General features: G+C 43.2%; 1 protein-coding gene across 2 annotated transcripts in view; it reads left to right on the top strand.

Moving 5' to 3' along the window:
* The window catches only part of uvssa (UV-stimulated scaffold protein A), a 102,132-nt gene that overhangs the window by 29,335 nt on the left and 47,601 nt on the right, over positions 1-25,196 (top strand). For both annotated transcript variants that reach the window (XM_041199168.1, XM_041199177.1), the window contains 2 exons: positions 1,671-1,779; positions 8,463-8,622. In XM_041199168.1, coding sequence (XP_041055102.1) covers positions 1,671-1,779; positions 8,463-8,622 — 269 coding nt within the window. The remainder of the gene's footprint in view (positions 1-1,670; positions 1,780-8,462; positions 8,623-25,196) is intronic.

Genomic DNA, 25,196 nt, shown 5'->3' with positions numbered 1-25,196 from the left:
GTTTTGCTAATGATGCATTTTTTGATGTTTTTGCTACATTTAAAAAAAAAACTGTAAAGAGATTGGATAACACAATATTATACTGATAATTTTCTTTTAAATTGAGTTGGAATATGTTGCTCTTTCATCTACAGTTATAGAGCAAAGTTTTCAGCACTTTTTTTCTTTGTATTGGGTCATATTATTGCACTCAGTCGTCATTATACAGTTGTGGTTTCGCTGTTATATATTAGTCATAGAATTGTTACAATATGAAGGAGGCCATTTGGCTCTTTTTGTCTGTGCCAGCTCTCTGCAAGAGCAACTCACCTAATCCCACTTCCTGCCTTTTCAATGTTGCTTGTAAACTTTGCTTCTTCATATAATTGTGCACTTCACTTTTGAAAGCCACAATTGAACCTTACCCCATCACACACTTAGGCATTGCATTCAAACCCTAACCACTTGCTGCATAAAAAAGTTTTTCCTCATTTTGTCATTGCTTCTTTTGCCAATCACCTTAAATTGGTGTCCCCGGTTCTTGATCCTTCCACCTTTCTCCCTATCTACTCTGTTATGATCCCTCGAGATTTTGAATACTGCTATCAAATCTTAACCTTCTCTTCAAGGAGAACAGCCCCATCTTCTCCAATCCCTATCTATGTAACTGAGGCTCATCATCTCTGAAACCATTCATGTAAATCTTTCCTGAACCCTCTCTAATATGTGACATAGGTGCTGTTATTTTGCATAATAATTTTTGGCTGCAGAAGAACAGTATGTACTTTCCAAATGTAATTCATTATGGAAAGATTTTTGAGATGTTTGGAGGTGATAAAGCACTATGGGATATAAATTTGTCTTGGGCACAAGCAATGGTAAATTCATATCCCGTTTTTAATGGAAACAAAAATTGTGTGGATACAGCACTGGCTACTGATTCACAATTGCCCATTTTGTGCTACTGCTAAAGACATCCAATTTTACTCCCACCACCCCATCTAACTCCCAAGTACAGTGACTTCTTATATTCGAATCATGTATTTAGTAAACTGGAGATTCTTGGTCTAGGTGGTTCCCTTACCAGGATTATTGTCGATAGTGTATTGTGTCAGAGAATGCTTGTAAGATTTTTGGAATCTTTGTAGTAAAAGTATATAAAATAAAAATAGGAAAATCTAGCCCCTCAAGTTTTTTTTTCTAAGAAATTCCCTTTTCAGGATTTAATCAGCATTTTTTCAGCTTTATCCTGTCTAGAGTTCAATGAAAAATTGTTTAAAATTTCCCAATTTTTACCTTTTATTTTGAGAAATGGTGAACACTGGATAATGGTGAAATTTCTTGCATTTAAAAAAGCAGTATATGTTATGCATTGTAGCACCAGACCCCCTCCTACTGCACCTTTCAGGAAATTAAAACTCATAAATTCTGTTTAGTGTTTGATGTGCAGTGTGCAAGCTGAAAGCCATAATACCCTAAACCTTGGGTTGTGTTTCACCTTTCATAAATTCCTGGGTAGATTCTATACAAAAATAATTTTCAGGTCCGCAGCTCATTGTTATTCAGACTTGATTGATTGCTGTCATTTACTCACTGAAAAGTTAAGTGCTCCTGTCATTTCCGAAGAGTATAATTAGGATGTTTCACAGGTCAGCGATAGTGACAGGTTTTCTTTTGATTTGCTTCGACAGATGAAAGCGACCGATGAGGATGATGACGACGACTATGATGATTTTGTTGAAGTTCCAGAGAAGGAAGGTTACGAACCGTACATTCAGGAGCACCTTCGGGAGGAGTACGGTGAGTTTGTGCAGCTGCTGGCTGCCACTTCTCAGCACACTCTCCCACAGCTACGTAAACAAAGCCCCATTATTAAGCAATAAAGTGATCAGCTGTGTGCTTAATCTGCTCACTGATGACTGAGGAAGTTATTACCAAGTTATTTAAACACTCATTTATTATGGAAAAATAAACATCTTGTGATGCTGTCTCTTGATAAACATCCAATAACTTTCTATCTCTTGAATATGTTGGTTAAATTTTCTTCTTGGCCCAGCTAACTCTTCTATTGCACCTCATCCAATACCAAATTTAGCACCCTAATTCTAGTACCAACTCAATTGTTCAAGTCCAATTGTTTTCCTCCCAGCAGTTTAGTAATTTTGAATTTTTTTTTAAATTCACAGTGCGGAGATGCTTATTTGAATGATGATATAAAAACCTGTAAAATATTGTGCATTTACATTGCAATGATTTTGGCCTTTGTTTAAAGGAAAATGCACAGGTAATTGATGTGTTTGTGTAAAACTCTTCCAAATTCATATTATTATGAAGTCAACCAATTCCAAAAGGGTTGGTTTTTCATGGTGGCATGAGGAGTGTTATTCAACTGAGTTTACTACAAAATTCATGCCAGGCTGACATTAATACCAGTTCAAGCGTAAATGTGGCAGTCTGAAAAAGATAATGTAATAGTACTTTCCTAACTAGGCTGAATCAATCCATCCTCTTAATCCTGACACTAAATCCATTTTTGGCACCTTTCACGATGGCTGTGGATAAGAGAAAGGAGTCTAGTTATCTAAGATATATGTAGTCTCAAAGTAATAAATGAGGGTCAACTGTCTGTTAAACTAACAAGAGTTTTATTATAATATTTTTGCTTATGAATGTTAAGTTTAATTAAATTAGTCAATGGAATTATAATTGTTTACATTCAGGTAAATCTAATTTAGAGTCCTAAATTAACACGCTGAATCCAGTGACATTATTTACATTAATCCTTTCAATGCTAAAGGCTGTTATGCACTTTTGCATATTTATGTAATTTTTTTATTCTTTCAATTAGCATTCACAGAGAGAACTTCCTGTGCCTTTTTAAAAATGGAGACTTATAAAGTTTTTACTGAAATTTAGCAATCTTTAAACCAGAATATTTTGGTGTTAAATTCTTATAGTCCTCCTGACCGAGTCAGCAGGTTTTGGTTTCAAGGACTTCAACTCCAGGAAATTGAGCTTAAATTTTGGCTGACACTCCATTGCAGCATGAAAAACTACTTTATTGTTGAACTTCCATCTTTCAGATGAGCCATTAAACCAAAGTCTAATCTGCCTATAATGTAGGAAACGTGGCAGCCAATTTGCACACAGCAAGGTCTTGCGGAGAGTGATGTAATAATGACCATTTAATTTTTTTTGATATTGGTTGAGGGAAAAATATTGGCCAGGACACTTGGTAGAACCCCCACTGCTCTTCTTTAAATTGTGCTGCGGGATCTTTCATGTCAAAAGACTGAGAGGGCAGATGGAGCCTCTGATGGCTTATCTGAAAGATGACCCCTCAGACAGACCATCACTCCCTCAGTACTGCACATCATACTTAAATATGTGGAGTGGGATTTAAACTCACAGTCGTCTGACTCAAGGAGTAAGAGGCCTGAGCTGTTTTGGATTTGTTGACAGGATGACAATGGGTAGCACTACAACGTATTGCATTGTAACTGGATTAGAGAGTAGACAAATCAGGCAGGCTTCCCACTCCTCATTGTTATACAGCAGTCCATGATTGATGGGCTTTGTGATGGAATCAAGTTCCACTCTGTTCCCCTATACTTCAGTAGTCCACTGCCTGGCAGCTTATGAAGAATAATCATTTGGATGAAATGTTGGATGAATGCTGGTACTTGTGGAACTAAATTAGAGGCAGAAAAACAAGATGATTTGAAATAGTTTGCCATGTGATTTTTATTTTAGTTGATAATTTTGCAAAGAAGTTGGTTGTTGTCTGCAATGGTATGGAATGGTACAACATTGGTTTATGCTGTGACTCCACATGCTGAGTTTTTATCTCACCTGGTTTGTAAAGCTGGAGCTCTGAATGTAGGCATAGAAGAATGACCTGGGGTGACTCGCCTCATGATTTTTTCTGTTGACCTACATTCAGAACTTTTCTTAAGATACCCTAATTACACATTTGATAATTTCAAGTTTTTTAGATGAACCCAAAAATTCAAATTAAACAAAAATTATGCAACAAAATAGGAATTTATATTTTAGAAAGGAATTATCAGCTAAGTTTTTAATTTACTACTTCAGTGGCACAGTAACAACAATTTAAAGAAAAATTATAGAAATAATCTGGAAAGTTTGATTAGTGATAACATAGGAAAATGTTCTGAAGGGTGTAAGGTGAGCTTGCTCAGGTATATAACTAATACAATCTTGGATTTTGACACTGTCTCTATTTCTATCAACCCTGATTATCAAGTAGGACTATATTAAAAATATCTTATGTCTGCATTCATCTCCTGTCTATCCATTATAAATTCCTATGTTCATATTTGTAATGAAAACTGTCTAAATTGTATAACGTTGTCATGTTGTAAGTACATCCTCTCCCGTTGGAGGTACTGCAGCAAATTCATGTAGACATTTTCCATTTTAAATGAGGTCGCAGGAATTTATACATCCTGCCCGGTTTTCCTTTCCTTGAACAGGAAAATTGAGCAGGGTATGTAATGGATGTCTGATCTGATGCTGATAGTTTTAGGTCCCTGTTTAAGTTGAAAGTTCTGCTCCAGTGTGTAATGCCACAGGTAATGGACTAGTCGTAAATTTTTTGCCAGTGTTAACAATCCGGTAGAACACAAACAAATTAAGATGATTGAAATGTACCCTTATGTCAGGGCACAAAGACCTTGAAATTATTCAGTGTAAATGTAATGTTTAAATGCATAATAGGTTTGTGTACAATTCTTTTGTTCCACAACTTTTAAGGAAATTTTTGCTTTTCATTTTTAACCTGCTGAGGAATTATTAACATTTTATTTTATTTTAAATGAATTTAGTAAACCTGCAGAATTAGATGAATTCCGGTACACTAAAACTGCCTCTGTAGTGTATTTGTAGCTGTAATATCCATTCTGATATTCTTGATGGGAACATATTCTAATACAAATATTTCCCAGGTCAAATAGATGCTACTTTTAAGCATAAGTATGTCGATCTGTTATTTAGAAATGATGGATAATTTTTTTTCAAATCACAAAGTTCGTTAAAAGCAAAATACTGCGGATGCTGGAAACCTGAAATAAAATGCTGGGAAAATTCAGCAGGTCTGGCAGCATCTGTGGAGAGAGAAATAGACATAATGGCCAGAATTTTTCTGTTGACGAGTTGGGGGCGGGGTCCGCTCGCCAACACGAAAATGACGCGGGATGACATCAGGAGGAACCCCCAACGTCATCCCACGTCATTTAAATATTCACGAAGGGGGTTGGACAGCAAAATCAGCTGTCCGCCTGCTGACCTGTCATAGGCCAATTGAGACCATTGACAGGATAATTAAGCCAATTAAAGGCCCTGCCCATCCAACCTTAAGGCTGGAGCCCCAGCGGGTTTCTGAAAAAACATGAAACCTCATCCACTGGCGAGATGAGGTTTCATGCCTGTTTTTTAAAAACTTTAATAAACTTTATGTAATATTTATTAACATGTCCCATCTTGTGTATGTGGGACCTGTTAATAATTTTTTTATTTTGCTATTTTTTAGGTTTATTGCTTTTTCGAGCGCATGTGTGAAAGAGCGCACTTTGACAGTTGGGGAATCCCTCCCTACCCCGCACAGGAAGCGCATAGCTTAATTGGCCCACCCACTCAAAATGGCGGCGGGGCCCATTTCGGTGGCGGAGTTCGGCTGCCTGCCCGCCGCCGAGCCAGTGGGGCCCGCCCGCCCATCAAGGGCTAAATTCTGCCCAATGTTTCGAGTCCAACGTGACTTCATCGGAACACAAAAATTGTTGCAAGGTTTAGCCAATGCATTCTAACTTCAGTTAGTTAACTATTAGCTTATTTTTGCTTCCTGTCTTCATGCTGCAGCGGAAAACATTGCAGATTTGTTTATCTTTAGATGTGAGACAACTAAAATGGGCGGCGTGAATGAGTGAAATATGGAAGGTGGGCTCCATGTGCTTTATTGTTACTGACCACAGTTGATTTATAAGACAGACTGATAGCTAGTGTCAATGAAAGTTAATAGGAGCACGTTTTTTCTTGATATATATTAATGACTTAGATTTGGGTGTATGGGGCATAATTTTAAAATTTCCATATGACACAAAACTTGGAAGCATTGTGAACTGTGAGGAGGATGGTAATAGACCTCAAGATGACATAGAAAGGCCAGTGCAATGGGTAGAAATTTAATGCAGTGAAGTGTATAGTGATAGGCTTTGATAGGAAGGAGGAGAGGCAACATAAAATAAGGGTACAATTCTAAAGAGGGTTCTGAAACAGGGTCCTGGGAGGTTTATGAGCACAAATCGTTGAAGATAGCAGGGGTAAATGACTCTCTCTGTCTGTCTCTTCTCTCTTTCTGTCTCTCTCCCTCTCTCTTTGTTCTCCTTAGAGAAGAAAATGTTGAGAGGCGATTTGATAGAGGTGTTCAAAATCATGAAGGGTCTAGATTGAAAGAAATGGTTCTCTTTGGCGGAAGGGTTGCATACCAGACCAAAGGATAATGATTTAAGGTAGTTGGCAAAAGAGCCAAAGGTTACATGAGAAAAAACTTTTTCATGTAATGAATATTTCAAATCCGAAATCCACTGCCTTAGAGTGGAAGCAGATTCAATTGTGACTTTCAAAAAGGAATTGGATAAGCACCTGAAGAGAGAAAATTTGCAAGACTGCAGGGAAAGGATGTAGGAGTGGGGCTAGCTAAATAGCGCTAGTAAAGAGCCAGCACAGACTTGATGGTCCAAATGGCCTCTTTCTGTGCTGTAGCCATTCTGTGATACTGTGATTTCAATTAAAGCAAGTTTATAAAATCTTTGATGACATTTTATTTGACCAACCACCTCCAAACCCAAACTTGTACACCCCTTCTGCTCAAGTTAAGAACTATTTCAAGTAGCTCCTTTTGTTAGGGTTAAACATAATTCAGGAGAGAAAAGGGTTCAAAGTTTAAAAAGCATTTGAGTCCGTCAGAGCTTTCCATGGTTCAACTTCTATCAGCAGTTTCTATTATCTGTCTCAACAATTTACCAATTAAACTTCAGAGCAGATTCAATGTTGTTAAAGTAAGGGTAAAGCCTCACAGCTGAGGAAACCTTCCTTCTCTCTCTCTCTCTCTCTCTCTCTCTCTCTCTGCACCACTGAGGCCCTTTATCTTCTCCCTAATCCCAAGATTTCTGTCAGGACATAATCTCTTTCTCAAATTTACATTTTAATTACAAGTCCTGGTGAACTTGCTAAAATCAATAATGTCAGCATTCAGTGGCCTAGCTTTCAGCTACAGGCCCAGCCTTGCCATTTCCTGCTATTGATTAATCTTTTTAACTCTATCTTTGTTATTGCTTCAGGCAAATAGGTGACACTGAACAATTTCAAAAAGATTTTGGCATTTTATAGTTTTGCACGAAGGTCACAGTTATAACAATGTGCTTCAGTGTATGAAAAATAAAAGGCAAAAACAGATTTTTGTGCAACAAGCTTTGGTACTTTATTCTACTAGATTTGTTTTATCCTGGCATATAAGCATAATTTTGATTACTGGCCCTTTGCTGCCTTGGAATTATTTGATCCAAATTATTTTTACTATAGCCGGCACTAAGCCAAGTGAGCTTACCCCTTGTCCGCCCACAATTTTCCCCTCATTAAACTGTTGGGTATAGTTCCAGAGAGGACTGAAGTCTTCTGATATCTTGTCCAAATGTCAGTTCATGTATTAGCCTGGTCAGAGAGCGCCTCATGATTTAATTGTTCACTTGACCTTGAGGCCCATCACAGCTGAGCCTGGTCCTTCTCTCCTAGCATGCATGCACTTTTCATTTCGAGCAAGGGTCACTTGATAGTGATCAAGTGGAAACCCTAGCTTGCCCCGACCTCTTTTGTGATTTTGGCACAAGGCTAACTGTAGTACCACACTACAAATGACCTGCTGTAGGTGTGGAATTCAAAAAACTACCTTTTTGGTCCTCAAGGTTTATTGCCAAAACATTTCAGTTAACCATGAGGTGGGAGAAAAGAATGCTTTTTACTGTATGTCCCACTGTCACTTAGATGACCTATTTTCTCCTGTGTTTAGAAATTCTTTCTTTTATGAACTTGTATGGATTTTCTGTTTCATACACTTTGATAACTGTCTAATGAAGAAATTGATAATCATAGTAAACTCTCATTAATGTAGCTATGAATATTAGGTTATTTAATGAATCTTACTGCTTAGAATAACAAAATTCATTGTAATTATTGAGTCAGAATTCTGTTTCAAGTGACATGTGACGTAGGCACTGTAGTATTTGACCATAACTTGAGTTTGTCTGAAGATGTTTGAACAAAGCGGTGACTATTGTTCAAAAGCTTTGTTTTGTATGTTTTGTTTTTGTGGCTTTTTATTTATAATACACACACAAAAACTTACAGAACTTAAAAAAATGTTTTTTTACTGACACAGTTTATATTGTATACATTGTGTGTAACTTCAGGGCTGGAGCCACTGGCACCAAAGATCAAAGAAACAGTGACAAGAGTAACTCCATCCCCTGGGCCCCTACCACCATGGGGGAATGATGAGGAACTTGATCCAACGTGTGCAGCTGCAACATTAAAGATCTTTAAGACAAAGCTGTCCATGGAGGCGTACAAGTAAGTGCTTGTTATTTTGCCTTTTGTGGCCACTTTCTTACAAATAAATGCATCATCGTCTAATTCAAGAACAAGAATTATGTGCATTTATGTTACATCTTTACCCAATATTAAAAAAAATGTCCTTCAGTACTTCCCAGAGAGATAGTTGGACAAAATACCTCCATCAGACGCTCCTGGTTTCATATTGCCCCTGCAACAGGAAGTAACTTTATGTCAGTATAGTAAAAAAGAAAGCAGCACTTTGAGATGATGGATGTTGGAGCTACGGTGCCAGTGCATTTATATTATAAGTAAGTTTTTATTTTTCACCTGCAGTTGATATCAGTGATCTAGGGAATGACCTTGTATCCTTTACCCTGAACAATGCACCATTAATCACCTATTAATAACGATTAAGTCTACAGAAGATGCAGAGTTTCTCATGTCACGCTTTTTGCTTCCGTATCTCCAAATGTGCCATTGCATAGTTTCATATTATGTTGATCTATGAATTCACCTGGATGAAATATATTTGAAACTATTATGCAGATGAACAGAGAAATGCAGTAAATTTTTTAACAAAAGTGAATGAGCATTCGAAAGACTTTTGTTTGTGCTGTATGACATTTTCACATCTCTCAAAAAGCTTCACATTGAAGGAGTTACTTCGAAATGTATTTTCTACTTTTAGGTAGGTGAACTTAAAGGCTATTTTGTTCTAGATTTCCCATCCAGGGGAAACAACCTGTCAAACCTATTCTTAATCTTTAATGTTTCATTGTGATCACCTTTCATTCTTCTAAACTCCAGAGAAAATTGACTTAATTTATTCAGCCTCTCATCAAAGGACAGCCCTCTCATTGTAGGGACCAATCCAGTGAACCTTTACTATACTGCAAGTTTATCCTTCCTTAAATATGAAGACCAGAATTGTACAGAGTACTCCAGGTGCAGTCTCACCAAATCCCTTACAATTGTAGCAAGACTTCTTTATTGATATACTCCAATCCCCTTGTAATAAAGGCCAATGTGCCATTTGCTTTCCTAATTGCTTGCTGTACCTGCATGCTAACTCTTTGTGTTCTTTCCAGGAGCACACCCAAGTCTATCTGAACATCAACATTTACGCGTTTTGAACCTTTTAAAAAATATTCTGCTTTTCTATTCTTATGACCAAAGTGAATAACTTCACACTTCCCCACATTATATTCCATCTGTCATCTTGTTACCCACTCATGTAACCTGTCTGTTTTTCTTTGCTACCTGCCTGTGTCCTCCTCACAGCTTGCATTTCCACCTAACTTAATATCATCAGCAAACTTGGATACTTTACTCTGTCTCTTTTTCTAAGTCATTATAGATTATAAATAGCTGAGGCCCCAGCACTGATCCTTGTGGCACTTCACTAGTTACAGCTAGCCAGCTTGAAAAACTCCCATTTATCCCTACTGTCTCCTTAATGTCCATTGACCAATCCACTATCCTTGCTAATATATTACCTCCAACCCCATGAGCCCTTATCTTGTGTATTAACCTTTTGTGTGGCACCTTATCAAATGCCTTTTGGAAATCCAAGCAGGCCTCAAGCAGCACGGGGAGAGCACAGGAGTACAGCATTGAGATAGAGGATCAGCCACGATCATATTGAATGGCGGAGCAGGCTCGAAGGGCCAAATGACTGACTCTTGTTCCTATCTTCTATGTTTCTATGCACATCTACTGGTTCCTTCCTGGTGTCCTTGGATTTTAAGCTTCCCATACTTGATCAATATTAAATGGTCTTGCTCGTAGTGCAAGACCCATGCTAATGCTCTAGGGACCCGGGTGTGAATCCCGCCATGGCAGGTGGTGAAATTTGAATTCAGTAAAAATTTGGAATTAAAAGTCTAATGATGACCATTGTCGATTGTTGTAAAAACCCATCTGGTTCACTAATGTCCCTTAGGGAAAGAAATCTGCTGTCTTTACCTGGTCTGGCCTACGTGTGACTCCAGACACACAGCAATGTGGTTGACTCTTAAATGTCCTCCAAAACAAGGAAATTAGGGATGGGCAATAAATGCTGGCCTAGCCAGTGACACCCACACCCCATGAATGATTAAAAATATGGATTGAGGGTATGAACAAGATCAAACTTTGAACTGATGACTCCATGGATGCAATGTTGGCATTTATTTTGAGAGGACTGGAATATAAACGCAGGGATGTGCTGCTGAGGCTTTATAAGGCTCTGGTCAGACCACATATAGAATATTGTGAGCAATTTTGGGCCCCGTATCTCAGGAAGGATGTGCTGGCCCTGGAGAGGGTCCAAAGGAGGTTCACGAGAATGAAAGGCTTAACATACGAGGAATGTTTGAGGTCTCTAGGTCTATATTCGATGGAGTTTAGAAGGATGAGGGGGAATCTGATTAAAACTTGCAGAATACTGAAAGGCCTGGATAGAGTGGACGTGGGGAAGATGTTTCCATTGGCAGGAGAGACTAGGACCTGAGGGCACAGCCTCAGAGTAAAGGGAAGACCTTTTAGAGCAGAGATGAAGAGAAACTTCTTTAGCCAGAGAGTGGTGAATCTATGGAATTCATTGCCACAGAAGGCTGTGGAGGCCAGGTCATTAAGTGTATTTAAGATGGAAATAGATAGGTTCTTGATTGGTAAGGGGATCAAAGGTTATGGGGAGAAGGCGGGAGAATGGGGTTGAGAAACTTATCAGCCATGATTGAATGGCGGAGCAGACTCGATGGGCCGAATGGCCTAATTTCTGCTCCTATGTCGTATGGTCTTATGGCTAAACAACTTAGCAGCACTTGTTGTATAGGCTCAGGGTTGAATGAGATTTGGTAGTACTGTCCCTAGTATAGATACAAAATATATGATGCTCACAATGAGATGCTCCTTTAATAGACCATGCTTGGACTAGTTTCAATTATATAGTGTGTCATTAGGTGTATTTCCTCGAGAATGCTATCATTCACTGCACTTTGCAGAGATTGTGCTAGTTTTTTTCGGAACACTTTGCCTGAAATCAGTGTAACCAGCTCAATAAATTGCAGAATTTTACTTGCAAACCCCATATAGTGCCAATAGTGTTCCTGCAATCTTTTGTGCTGGTTTATAAAACATTGAGCTAGAAACAGGCCTACAAAATTGGCCCACACCCCCAGGATGATTTAAGCACCATTACGAATTGCTACGGATTGAACTTATTTGCAGGCCTTTGAGGAGGCCCTAAAAATTAAGCCAGTGCTTTTGCCTAACAGGCATGCTTTAAAAGCTTTTCAATGTAATTGAGTTTTAATTCGGTAGGAAACTGACTACTGTATCCCAAAATAACTCGCAAAAAGTCCTGTATGTTTTTAAAAGTCATTTCAGTAATTTAAAATCAGGTTATTCACTGATGAATTTACACTGGGCAAAATTTTACCTCAGTGGGCGGGCACGCGCTAGCCCGACCCACTCAAGTGTAAAATGACGCAGTTGACGTTGGGCGAGCATCATGACGTCAATGCGCAATTGCACAATATTTTGGTCGGCGGGTGTGCATGGGAATCAGCAACGCGCCCACTGACAATTAAAAGGCCTGTTAAGGCCATTAAAGTCTCAATTAAGTTAAAATTTTCGCTCCCCGTCCAATCTTATAGTTCGCGGGCAGGTGAAAAAGCCAAACGGCTTTTGCATTTTCTTGGAAACCTCATCCATGGTTTCCAATATCAAATAAAAATAAAATAAAATGATTTGAATTTCACTTATAACATGTCTGTACTCATGTGTCATAGTCACATGAGGGGACATGTTTTATATCATTTCTCACATATTTATTATTTTTTAAAGACTCTGTGCCTCAGGGAGATTCTCAAGCACGCACTTGTACGCAAGCGTGAAGTTCGCTCTCGTCCCGCTCGCCTTCCTCCCACAACACTGAAATCTACCGCTCACGTTTCACGTTGGGCGAGCCTTAGTTGGCCTGCCAGCGTGAAATCGCCCTCCATTCGCGATCGCAGGCGGCGGTTGGCTTCCTGACCATCCCCATCTGCCCCCGCTGAGCCCGCCTGACAAGGGCTAAATTTTGCTCACTGTGTTTAAAAAATTTTTCCTGTGTTAAACCCATTTTCAGTTGTATTAATGAAACTGCATGAAGTTACCATTTTAAAATCGATCAAGAATTTTGTTTTAAATTACTTTTTTAAAAAACGCTAACCAATTGTTCTTGGCAGACCTTGCTTTTGGTGATATGCAAATGAGTTTCAGCAGATACTTGAGAAAGAAAGTACATCTCAAAACAGGTGCAATTTTGGGCAATTTACAATCAGATCACCGTTTGCACCTAAAGTGGGAACTCTACTGTTCTGTGTTTGTTTCCAAGGTGGTAGAAGATAAACATAAAACAGCTGTAGATGGTTTGACCCAAAAGTTTTTTCCTAATAGATCACCGAGAACAAAGGAAGAACTCAGGAAATTTTTTTATACATTAGGTTGTTAGCGCATAAAGAGCGGGACCTTATCCTCTTTAAAAATAATTGCGGGTCAAGACCATTCACTTGCGGGATCTTATGGGAGGCTTCCTCCTAATTGGCAACCTCTGTGTCTGTCGCCCAATTAAGGACGGCAAGGAGGTTCTTGAGGCAATAAGTACAAATAGAGGGCCTGCAGCCTTGGAAAGACAGCAGACCATCTGGCAGTGGTAGAAGCTGCTGCTGTAAGAAGGGGACAACAAGTGCGTCTCATCTCTTCAGTGAACACCTCAAGATGTTCAGCTTTTTAAACAATAAGCTATGTCCACAGGTGCTATGGCCACCCCTTTAGAGAAGAGGAAACCCCTTCCCAGATGGCCTGCAGCTGAGCAACTGACCCCTGTTCCATCAGGGGTGGGGTTAGTTGGGTGAAGCTAAAATAGGCCTTGCAGGGCCCCCCTAGCTTCCCACCAGCAAACCACCTCCAGGCACGTACCGAGTTTTGGTCATGGTGGGAAGGGCCTGTACGCCGCTGAAAAGGTTCCTGCAATGTCCCCAACCTGCCTATAAGTGGACCATTAAATGTGTAGATTGGCAATGAGCCACTACTGAATGAATAGCCATTGCCAGTTTCATCCCACTTGCAGCAAGCTCAGTGTGGCACACTGACCTGTTGTCCTACTTTACTCACAGTTCCACCTTCAAAGCCGCCTCTGAGACTGGTAAAATTTCACTCATGAAATAATGGTAGTTGCAAAATTCATAATAGCTTTTGAAAGGGAACTACTTCAAAAATAATTTTACAAGGATATGAAGGAAGAACAGGGATAGAAGCCAGCAAAGTTGCAGTGGCCTAAGAAACCTCCATGTTTAATGTAAAATACTATGGCAAGAATTTTATGCACTAGTAGTGGGCGTGTGCCTGTCCTGGAAGAGTGTTAAATCCTGCGAGAAGATGTCGGGCGCGTGTCTCAATGTCATTGCGCACTCGCGCGATATTTCGGTCATCAGGCGTGTGTGGGACTTGACACATGCTCGCCAACAATTAATCAGCCACTTAAGACAATCAAAAGTGCAATTGAAGGCAAATTTGCATTACTCGTGTAATTTTGCGCTCACTGCTTGAGCAACACTGGCAGGCGGCCAACTCCTATTTTCACTTTTCTCATCGAAGGGAGGGATTAAGGGGGAGCTGAGCATTGGCTGAGAGAGTGGTTAGGAGTTCAGCTGAGAGTTTGCTGCTGCTTGTTTGCTGAAATTTCAGACCTTTTCTTGTGGTTTCTTCTGTAGCTTTTGCTTTGTTAGCTTTGTTTTGAGGACTCTTTTGTTGTGTCAGCTCTCTTAGAGCATTTCTGCTGAGTGCAGCCTTCAGTGCATGGGACAGTGCCATATGCAGCTCAGCAGATGGGAATTGTGTACTCCGCTGGGGGGACCTCCTCTGAGGAGGAAGAGGGGGCAGAAGGGAGAGGAAGCCAGGTGTCTGCAGGCAGCATCGCAGGGACAGACCTGTGGGAGGAGAGGCGCAGGCACAGGGGGTGCAGTGCCAGCAGGGAGAACAAGGCAGAAGGGAACGCAGAAGATGTCATTAACCTGCTGCCAGAGTGTACAGGCAGAAATCCAGCTACCTCACATGTCTGAGGTCCAGTGCAGCAAGATGCTCCCCAGAGTGCATAACCATTTCAGCCAACGAACTACAGCCCACTGATGTCCTTGTATCTGAGCTGGTGCCTGGTAGCAAGAGAGGGTGTGACGCAGGTGGATGTATGTGGGGCTCCTCCTCTGGTGTCAGTTGAGGGTCCTCGGGATCCCAATTGCCTCTGGAGGATGGCACATCTGAGGGAGGAAGACGACATGTCAGTGGCAGCAATCATCGCATATTGAATGTGCATTCTAGGTGGCCTGGTGAGACTATGGACAGCAGCATCATGGTGCCATCATCATTGCTGGATCACTTGGGGCTCTTGATTAGAAGTTATCTTTTGAGACGAGAGGACCCTACATTGTTTGCAGTCTCCGCCTGACCCGCATCTGTCCACTGGATTCTTACCTTCCTCTGGACGCCTGCCTCTCCATGACCTAATGACCTTGGTACGCACTTGAGCTTGAGCTCAAGGGCGTCCATCTCATAATTGTTCAGGATGAGCAGTCTGGCCACCTGCACCCCCCCCAGGAAGCAGGGTGAAGTGCCCATCACAATTGCACACCTGATCCTTATATGCACCCAGGACTACCGATCTGATCTCCCAATCTTAGCAGGTACAGGTATATGTGCCTGCTGTTACTCTGAATCCCATACCCCTGAGTGCCACGAAGGATGGCCTCCCTTCAAGCCTTCTCCACACAGTACCGTGCCAAATTTGTACACTTCCTTCCCAAATGCAGAAGATCATTAAACCTTTTTCGGCACTGAATCAAAGTGCAGTGCACCATGTCGTGCCCACTGACCTGGGCTGTAACTTCTGCTCAGACCTTATACATTTGGTGGGGTATCCTCTTTTTGCCATCCCGCAGCGTCAGGATGTCCCACCTGGCACTCACTGCCTCCATGAGCATGCTCAAGCACTCCTTGGATGAGTGTCCACCTGCATTGCCCTCCCACCTGGCGTGTCGAGTGGGTACTGATGCCATAACCTCAGCTTAAGTTTGGACAGCTCTCTGTGCCTCCGCTGGAACTCTTAGCAGGCTTCAGGGTGCTGCCTCAGCCAATTTAAAAACTCTGCTAGGTCCCCATTGGACCGGTGCCCACCACACTCCCGCCCCTGCTGGCAGGCCTTCTTCAATGTGGGGGCACATTTCACACTGGCTGGCCCCGAACTGAATTTGCGTTGTTTTGATGTTCACGGGTGGAAGTGGCAGTTGTGGCTGCTTCCTGGCCCACCGATTGCGTGGGCACAACATGTGCAAAATTCAGGCCTATGAAAATTGCACTTAGGTCTGCAAGAAGGCTCATAGGGCAGAATTGTCCCAGATTTGCACATACTGTGGTAAGGGGGTAGGAGAAAGGACGTTTTACCCACTAGTGCAACGGTGAGTTTTCACATTGTATCGTCTCATTCCCGGTATGTCCTGCCTGTATAATAATGCATTCGTTGGAAATGCGCCGGATCACTGGTGGGGCAGCCTTTGATTTGCCCACTCTGCTGTCACCTCAGGCCTTCAGTAATCCGGGCGCCATGTTTAAGGAGTGTCCCTGCACAGAACTAGCACTCTGTTAAGGCATTGGAAGTTGCTGCAAAGCCATGGCTGCCAAAGGGAGGAAAAGTGCTGCCTCAAAATTTAGTGATGCCTCCCTCGGGCACCTACTAGATGCAGTGGAGGCCCACGGTGAAGACCAGCAAGCAAGGTGACAAATCCAGCATGGGAGGCAGTGGCAGCGGTGGTGGGCGCCAATGCCCTGTAAAAGAGGATAGCCACCCAGTGCTGAAAGACGATGAATGATCTCCTCCGTTCTGCCAGGGTAAGTCACTTTTCTCATCACTCTGAACTCTCTCAATCTCAAATCCATCACACATCCACAGGGATCTCACTCACTGCCAGTTCAAGGGACATCACCATTCACTCTCATCTGCCCTGCAAGTTGTGTCCACATCCTGTCCATGGCACCACTCACCATCCACACATGCCAGACATTCTTCTCATCTGCTTGGGAGGCATCCTGCTTTTACACTCTCCATCGGTCTTCTTGCAGGATAAGCTGGCACCACAACAAAAGGGAGAGGCTGTAGACTGGTGAAGGAATGTCTGACATCAAGGTCCTCAAACATTATTAGGGTCATCCAGCTGGCTGGTGATGATCTAGACCATTCCTGTGCTGACGGTGAGGTCGGCAGTACTCAATCAAGTGAGGATGCAGCAGTGCAGCATCTATCAGACAACCATGCTATGAGTGAGTTTCCCTGTTTTGCAATCCCATGCCGTGCTCTAATTATCTCTCCTTGCTTTCGCAGGTACATCTAGGAAGCAGCTGAGGGGGTCCACGAGACAGGTTGTCAACTCCAGCCCTGAAGACACCTTGTAGAAGAATCTGATGGCACCCTAATTGAAGACCCGTCGCAGTGCTCACCCACACCCTCTACCAGCGCAGGGATGCACGTACTTTGGTGGGACCTAGTTCTTGAGTAGCCTTGGTATCACAATCTGGTAAGCGCATCACACTGTCTGATCCACAGCAGGTGGCAGCAGGGAATTCCCAGGTCTTTGGCACTTGGAGGACTGCTGGAGGCCATGCCTCAGTTTCTGGAGCTGCAAAGACAAACTCAGGAACATCAGGAAGAGATGTCTGCTGCATTCCTCAGATTGCAAGGCACAGTGGAGGAGTCCATCTGCCTTCGGTCTGAGGTGATAGCGCTGACATGCCAATGCACTGAGGTCAACACTGGCAGGATGGCAGCTGCCATGGAGACCTTTGTCCAGGACGTTGATTCTGCACTGCTGCATGGCTGAATTCCATTGCTGACGCCATAGTTGGCTTCCAACAGGGCCAACACGAGAGGGATGCAGGCCAGCTTGATCTCACTCCAGCTTTCCCATTCCTTCAGGGAGTGAACTGGTGGCCCTCAGGCACCCATAGGGAGAAGGATTAGCAGGTGCACACTCTGGGGCCATCCACACCGGTGACTCTGGGAGTGTGCTGCTGCCACACAGCAGGACTCGAAAGCAGACCGGGGCCCTCCAGGTCTCTGCGCTCCAGAGGATGCCCGCCAAAGTCATCACAGACAGGACCTAGCAGTCAGCAGGCTGCCTCCACCTCTGCTGTGGATCTCGGGGGAGCATCAAGGTGTAGTGGCAGGTTCAGGAAGGTTAAGAAGATGAAGTTGCACACCCCGGGCACAGGTGTTAATCACTTGTATTTAATGTTCACGACTGTAAATAAACTCCCAAGAATGTCTCCTTGCTTATGGCTCCTTATTATGATGAGCAGCTTTCGTGTTACTTGAGTGTGAATCTTTGGTTCCTGCACAAGATAAAGGCAGGCATCTCGTTCCAGAGCCTCTTCCCTGTGCAATGTGTAATCTTCAGACCAAAGTGATAGTCCAGCTTCACACTCACTGCACACGCTAGTGATGCCTGCACCTCCAAGATGTTTGTTGCTACCAGAATGTCGTGGGCAGACATCAGAGTTCCATCATGCTCTCTGTGCTGTTAGCCCCCCATCCATTCAGCATCTGTGACCAATGACACTGTGCTCCTGAAGGGGTCAGGTGTTGAAGGCTGACAAAGGATCAGGTGCATTTAAAGTTTCACGGCTGCCTCTCCATGAAATGACCCTGATCACAAAGCGCAAGCGAGTTGTCCTCAGTCAGACAGGAGGCAGGCATTCACAGAGGCAATGTGCAGATCAATAGAGTGTCCTCACTGCATGTTGTCATCGTCCTCCTGGACTCTAGCGACTATTAGGGCCTCCGCTGCATCTCCATGACATGAGCCTGAGCACTGAGGGTATGTGCGCTGCCACCAGCCGCAGGAGTCAGACGTTCACAGGCGAAAGGTGAGGATGTCAGAACTGCCCTCACTGCACCTCGTCATCATCTGCCACGACTCTTGCGGCAATGAGGGCCTCCCGAGCACACCTGCCTCGTCTGGCCAGTGCAATGGCCTCACTGCCGGAACCCTCGCCTCCAGGGACCTCATCATCATCAACCCCTTTGGCGGCGTCCTCGTCGGATGATACGGGCAACTCCTCCACCACCTCCTCAGCCAGGCTCTCCCCCCGTTGCAGTGCCAGGTTATGGAGAGCAGCAAGCACAACACCTTCTGGGGAATGTATTGCGATGCTCCACTGGACGTATTGAGGCACCGGAAGCTCGTTTTCAAAAAGCTAATTGTTTGCTTCACCGAAATCCGCGTCGCAGCATGAGCTTCCATTGCACCATCGCTCTGCTGCAGTCTGAGGCTGCCGCATGGGTGTCATCAGCCACAACCTCAAGGAGGTTGTCCCTGAGGAGCCAGCCCTGCAGCCTCTCTGGACCCTGGAAGATGTCAGGGATTTGAGACCTGCCCAGGGAGTCGTGGACTCTCCCTAGGAATCAAGCGCAGACCTGGAGGATGTGTTTGTGGTGGTCACACACCAGCTGAACAATCAGCGAGTGGAAGCCCTTGCAGCCAATGTAGCTGACTCACCCAGGTGAGTGCAGTCGATGGCACCCTGCACCTGTAGAAAACCTTAGATCTGTGCAAATCCGAGTGCTCTTGCTTCCTGGCTTTCCTGATCGCGAGCGAAATGCACAAAGTTCTGTGCCTTCACGAAAGTGGTGTCCATGACCTCCTGGATACACTTGTGCGAGGAGGCTTGTGAGATCCCACACAGGTCACATGTGGAGCTCTGGAAAGCACCATTGGCATTAAAAATTGAGTGCTACAGTCACTTTCATGGCCACCGGCAGTGGATGACTGTCGTGCACATGTGGCACCAAATCCTGCAGCAGGGGGCAGATGTGATCAACCAGTTCCCTAGGCATGCGCAGCCTTTGGCAACACTGGTTCTCGGTCAAAGTGTGCTGAGTGGGGAGTTCGGTGAAGGGTGAGGAGGAGGTTCTTTTATCCTTTTTCAGCCTCTAGTATTTGATTTCCACTTTGATGCAACAGAGGGAGCAGGTAAACCAGTAACTGGCATTATTAGTTTTATCAGTATTGTAAGCACTGTACTGTTTACTCATTATTGTAAAGTTTACTGACAGCGCCAAAACCCAGTGGGAAGTGTAGGCTTTATTAATTAATTTAACAAGTTGGAGATGGCAGGACAGGTGATGTGCTGCAGTTGCAGGATGTGGGAGTTTCTGGATACTGATGTGATCCAGGACAAACACATATGCAGTAAGTGTTTGCGGCTGCAGGAACTTCGGCTCTGAGTTATTGAGCTGGAGGTGGAGCTGCAGACACTGTGGCATATCAGGAAGGGGGAAAGTTACCTGGACACTTAATTCCAGAAGGCGGTCACACCCCTTAGGATAGACTCTTCTGATTTGGTCAGTGGACATGGACAGGAGGATGTGACTGCAAGTGAGGCAGGTAAAGGAATGCAGAGGGTGGGAGTGCAGGAGCCTCAGCCCTTGCAATAGTCCAACAGGTTTGAGATTTTTTCAGCTTGTTTGGATGAGATTGGGGCTGCGGGGTGGATGAGCTAACTGGCCATGGCACTGTGGTACAGGATGCCATTCAAGCAGGGGAAGTTACAAGGAATGTAGTGGCAGGGATTGGCACTGTTCTATGCAGCAAAGAGCGTGAATTCAGAGGGCTGTGTTGCCTGCCTGGTGCCAGGGTTTGGGGCATCTGCTCAGGGCTGCAGAGGAACTTGCAGTGGGAGGGGATGCGCCAGTCGTTGTGGTCTATGTTGGTACCAATGACGTAGGCAGGACAAAGAAGGAGGTTCTGCAAAGTCAGTATGAGGAGCTTGGCACCAAATTAGGAAGTAGAACCTCAAAGGTCATAATCTCTGAGTTATTACCTGAGCCATGTACAAATTGGCATAGGAGGAATCAGATTAGGGAGATGAATGTGTGATTCAAAGATTGGTGTGGAGGAAGTGGGTTCCAGTTTGTGGGGCACTGGCACCAATACTGGGGAAGTGGAATTTGTATCGTTGGGACGGCCTATACCTGAACCATGCTGGGACCGGTGTTCTTGTGAGCTGCATAACTAGGGAAGGAGAGAGGTTTTAAACTAAGTAGTGTGTGCAAGGGTACAAATTTAGGAAGATGTGGTAAATCAAAGAATAGGGACCAGGCAAAAGAGAAAGGTATTATTAAAGAAAATGAAAAACAGACTGTGACAAGAAAGGATAGAGAGTACAAATATAACAGCAAATTAACAGAACGGATTAGAGGTTATAAAAAGAATAAAAGGATAAATACTAAAGGCTCAGTATCTGAATGTGTGAACTGAGAGCACACGTAGAAATAAATAACTACAGTTTGATAGCCATTCAGAAACATGGATTGGGACCTGAATATTAAAGAGCGTAGGACATTTAGGAAGGACAGGAAGTGAAGAAAAGGTGGAGTGGTTGCTCTGTTAGTTAATGATAGTGTTAGCACAATAGAGTGGGATGAGCAGGGAACCAGGATGTGAAAACGGTTTGGGTAGATAATCGTGGGAGATTTTAATCTACATGTTGACTGGAAAAGTCAGATGGGCAAAGGTAGCCTAGATGAGGAGTTCATAGAATGTTTCCAGGATAGTTTCTTAGAACAGCATGTTCTGGAGCCAAACTGAGAGCAGCTATACTAGACCTGGTATTGTGCAACGAGATGGGATTACTTAATGATCTCATGGTGATGGCGCCTCTAAGTTGCAGCAATCATAATATGATTGAATTTTACATTCAGTTTGAGGAAGAGAGGAGTGGGTCTGAAACTGTTTTTAAACTTAAATAAGGGCAATTATGAGGGCATGAAAGCAGAGCTGCCAAAAGTGAATTGACAAAATAGGTAAAGGGATATGCAATAGTGTTGCAGTGGCAAACATTTAAGAGGATATTTCATAATATACAGAATAGATGCATCCCAACGAGTAAGAAAAAGTCCAAGATGGACACACCATCCGTGGTTCATTAGAATGGTTAAAGATAGTATCAGACTGAAAGAAAAAGCATATAATTGTGCAAAGATAGGTGAAAGGCCAGAAGATTGGACAGAATATAAGTAACAGCAAAGGATGATTGAAAGATTAATAAGGAGGGAAAAATTAGAGTACAAGAGAAAACTAGCCAGGAATATAAAAACAGATAGTAAGGGCTTCTATAAATAATTTAAAAAGAAACAAGTTAAGTGAGTGTTGGTCCTATAGAAAGTGGGCCTGGAGAATTGATAATGGAAATCATGGAAATGGCAGATGAATTGAACAGGTATTTTGAATCAGTCTTTGCTGTAGAGGATACAAGTAACATCTCTGAGGGAGCTGTAAATCAGGAAATGGAAGGTAGGGAGGAACTCAGGAAAATTACAATCATCAGAGAAGTGGCACTGAGTAAATGCTGCAGGCTGACAAGTGTCTGGATCCTGATGGGCTTCATCCTAGGGTCTTAAAAGAAGTGTCTAGTGAGATAGTTGATGCATTGGTTTTAATTTTCCGAAACTCCCTAGATTCGGAGAAGGTCCCATTAGATTGGAAGATAGCAAATGTAACTCCATTATTCAAAAAGGGAGGGAGACAGAAAGCGGAAAACTACAGGCCAGTTAGTGTAACATTTGTCGTAGGGAAAATGTTAGAAGCTATTATTAAAAAAGCTATAGCAGGGAAGTTGGATAAGGTAATCAGGCAGAGTCAGCATGGCTTTGTGAAAGGGAACACGTGTTTAACCGATTAATTGGAGTTCTTCGAGGAAGTAACGTGCTGTGGATGAAGGGGAACCAGTGGATGTATTGTACTTAGATTTCCGGAAGGCATTTGATAAAGTGCTACATCAAAGGTTATTGTGGAAAATAAAAGCTCATGGCATGGGTGGTAATATATTGGCATAGATAGAAGATTAACTGGCTAACAGGAAGCAGAGAGTAGGCATAAATGGGTCTTTTTCAGGTTGGCAAGATGTAACGAGTGGTGTGTCACAGGGATCAATGCTGGGACTCAACTGTTTACAATTTATATAAATGACTTGGATGAAGGGATGGATGGGATGGTTGCCAAATTTGCTGATCACACAAAGATATGTAGGAAAGTAAGTTGTGAAGAGGACATAAGGAGGCTACAAAAGATATAGATAGGTTAAGTGAGTGGGCAAAGATCTGGCAACTGGAGTATAATGTGGGAAAATGTGAAATTGTCTGTTTTGGCAGGAAGAATAAAAGAGAGGCATATTATCTAAATGGTGAGAGCTTGCAGAGCTGTGAGATGCAATGGGATCTAGGTGTCTTAGTGCATGAATCACAAAAGGCTAGTATGCAGGTACAGCAAGTAATTAGGAAAGCCAATAGAATGTTAACATTTATCGCAAAGGGAATTGAATTCAAAAGTAGGGAGGTTATGCTTCAGTTGTACAGGGCACTATTGAAACCACATTTGGAGTACTGTGTACAATGTTGGTCACCTTATTTAAGGAAGGATGTAAATGCATTGGAAGCAATTCAGAGGTTTACCGGACTAATACCTGGAATGGGTGGGTTGTCTTATGAGGAAAGGTTGGACAGACTAGGCTTGTATCTGCTGGAGTTTAGAAGATTAAGAGGCCATTTGATTGAAACATATATGATCCTGAGGGCTCTTGACAGGGTGGATGTGGAAAGAATGTTTCCTCTGGTGGGAGAATCTAGAACTAGGGGTCACTTGTTTAAAAATAAGGGGTCGCCCATTTAAAACAGAGATGAGGAGAATTTTTTTCTCTCAGGTTCGTGAATCTTTGGCACTCTCTTCCTAAAAAGGCAGTGGAAGCAGAATCTCTGAATATTTTTAAGGCAGGGGTGGATAGATTCTTGGTAAGCAATGGAGTGATAGGTTATCAGGGCTAGGAAGGATGCAGATTTGAGGTTCTATCAGATCAGCCATGATCTTATTAAATGGTGGAGCAGGCTCCAGGGGCTGAATGGCCTACTCCTGCGCTGTGGATCTTCAGCTGCGTGTGTAGCAGGCCCAGCCACCCTTCATCATGCCGAGCCAGGCGCTTCCACTGCTCTCCTCCTCCTTTTCTGGTCTCTGTAAGCCATGAGGTACATCGCTAAATCACCAGGCTCCATGATCCTGATGCTCTCCTTCTGCAGGATCAAAGAGAGAGATAGGAGGGTGTCCTAAGAACCTCTCTTAGTTAAGTCTGAAGGCCCCTTCAAGCATGCAGGTGAGTGCTGGCCACCACTTGGATGGCATGTGTGTAGTGCGCTCATTGGCTGTTTGAAACCCACCTCCTTGATCAGGTGGCGGCAGCTTCGGCCACTGGACTGTCTGCTGTGCCCTCAGCTCAGGCTCAGGCATTCTCTTAACCTGCACTGCAAGGCTGCACTGTTAGCTTGAACCATCATGGATACTGGTCCAAACCTTAATGAAGACATTGCAAGAGGCTCTGAGCACCTCCACCAGTGACTGCTCCATGGCCATCTTTTGCAAGGGGGTTGTACAACTTGTTCAGTTGGCCAATTGCTCTGCTGCCCCCTAAAACACATATTTTCATTCTGCGCCTGAGGAATGAAAAGTTCTGGAGCATTTGTTGGCACTTTCATGCTTTTGAATTGCATGAGTGGGCAGCAAAGCTTCAGAGGCCCAACCCTAAGGGTCAAAATCCTGGAACTCCCTTCCTGACAGCGCTGTGGGTGTACCTACACCACATGGGCTGCAGGGTTCAAGAAGGCAGCTCACCACCACCTTCTCAAGGGCAATTAGGGATGGGCAATAAATGCTGGTCTAGCCAACGACACCCATATCCATAAATAAAAATGGAGCTGCAGCTGAATGGTCTCAGCTGTGGAAGAATGCTCACTTTTGATAAGCTTTTCCAAGTGTGTGACCGCTTCACCCCCCCCCCCCCACCCCCTGATGTAAGGCAGCGAGAAACATGGTCCAGCATTGATGGGTGGAGCGGACTGGTTTCATGAGGGCATAAAACAAGATTTTTGGCCATCTCGCCATATTGTGTGTCCCCTCGCCCACCCCACCTGCCATGACACCCAACACCAAACAGGGCCGGAAAATTCCGGCCATAAGTTAAAGTTTCCGAATCGTGCTGACTGGCCCGCTGGCTTTTTCCAGCATGTTCTGCTTTTGATTTCTAACATCTGCTTTTTGCATTTTTGTTTAAAGCAATTATACAATTGGAACCAGTGCAACCATGGCCGATCAAAGAAGTGTCTCATTGTGAACAACGTATACGTTGTAGTAGGTGAGAATAACTGTCAGGATAACTGTCCAGAATAATTTGAGGTACAATTTGTGTCTAAGTAAATCCAATAACTGTAAAGGATAAAATATGCACTTCCCGTTGACTAGAAATTACCTAGGAGTAGAATTGAAGAAGATTGGTAGTTAACAGAAGAATGTTACCTGGTCTTAGAGGCCCAGCTTCCTCAGCAGTGAGGCTACTGATTGCAGCATGTTAAGGGAGGTACTTTCTGTTGAACAAGACAAAGACAATGCAAATTGAATCTTTGTTAATGAAGCTGAGAAGCTTTTGAAATTCATGATGTAGTGGCACACTGAAGAACGCACTGCTGAAATAGATCT

The sequence above is a fragment of the Carcharodon carcharias genome, chromosome 1, assembly GCF_017639515.1.
Source record: "Carcharodon carcharias isolate sCarCar2 chromosome 1, sCarCar2.pri, whole genome shotgun sequence".
In the NCBI taxonomy this organism is placed as follows: domain Eukaryota; kingdom Metazoa; phylum Chordata; class Chondrichthyes; order Lamniformes; family Lamnidae; genus Carcharodon; species Carcharodon carcharias.
This window is presented reverse-complemented; position numbering and strand designations above follow the sequence as displayed.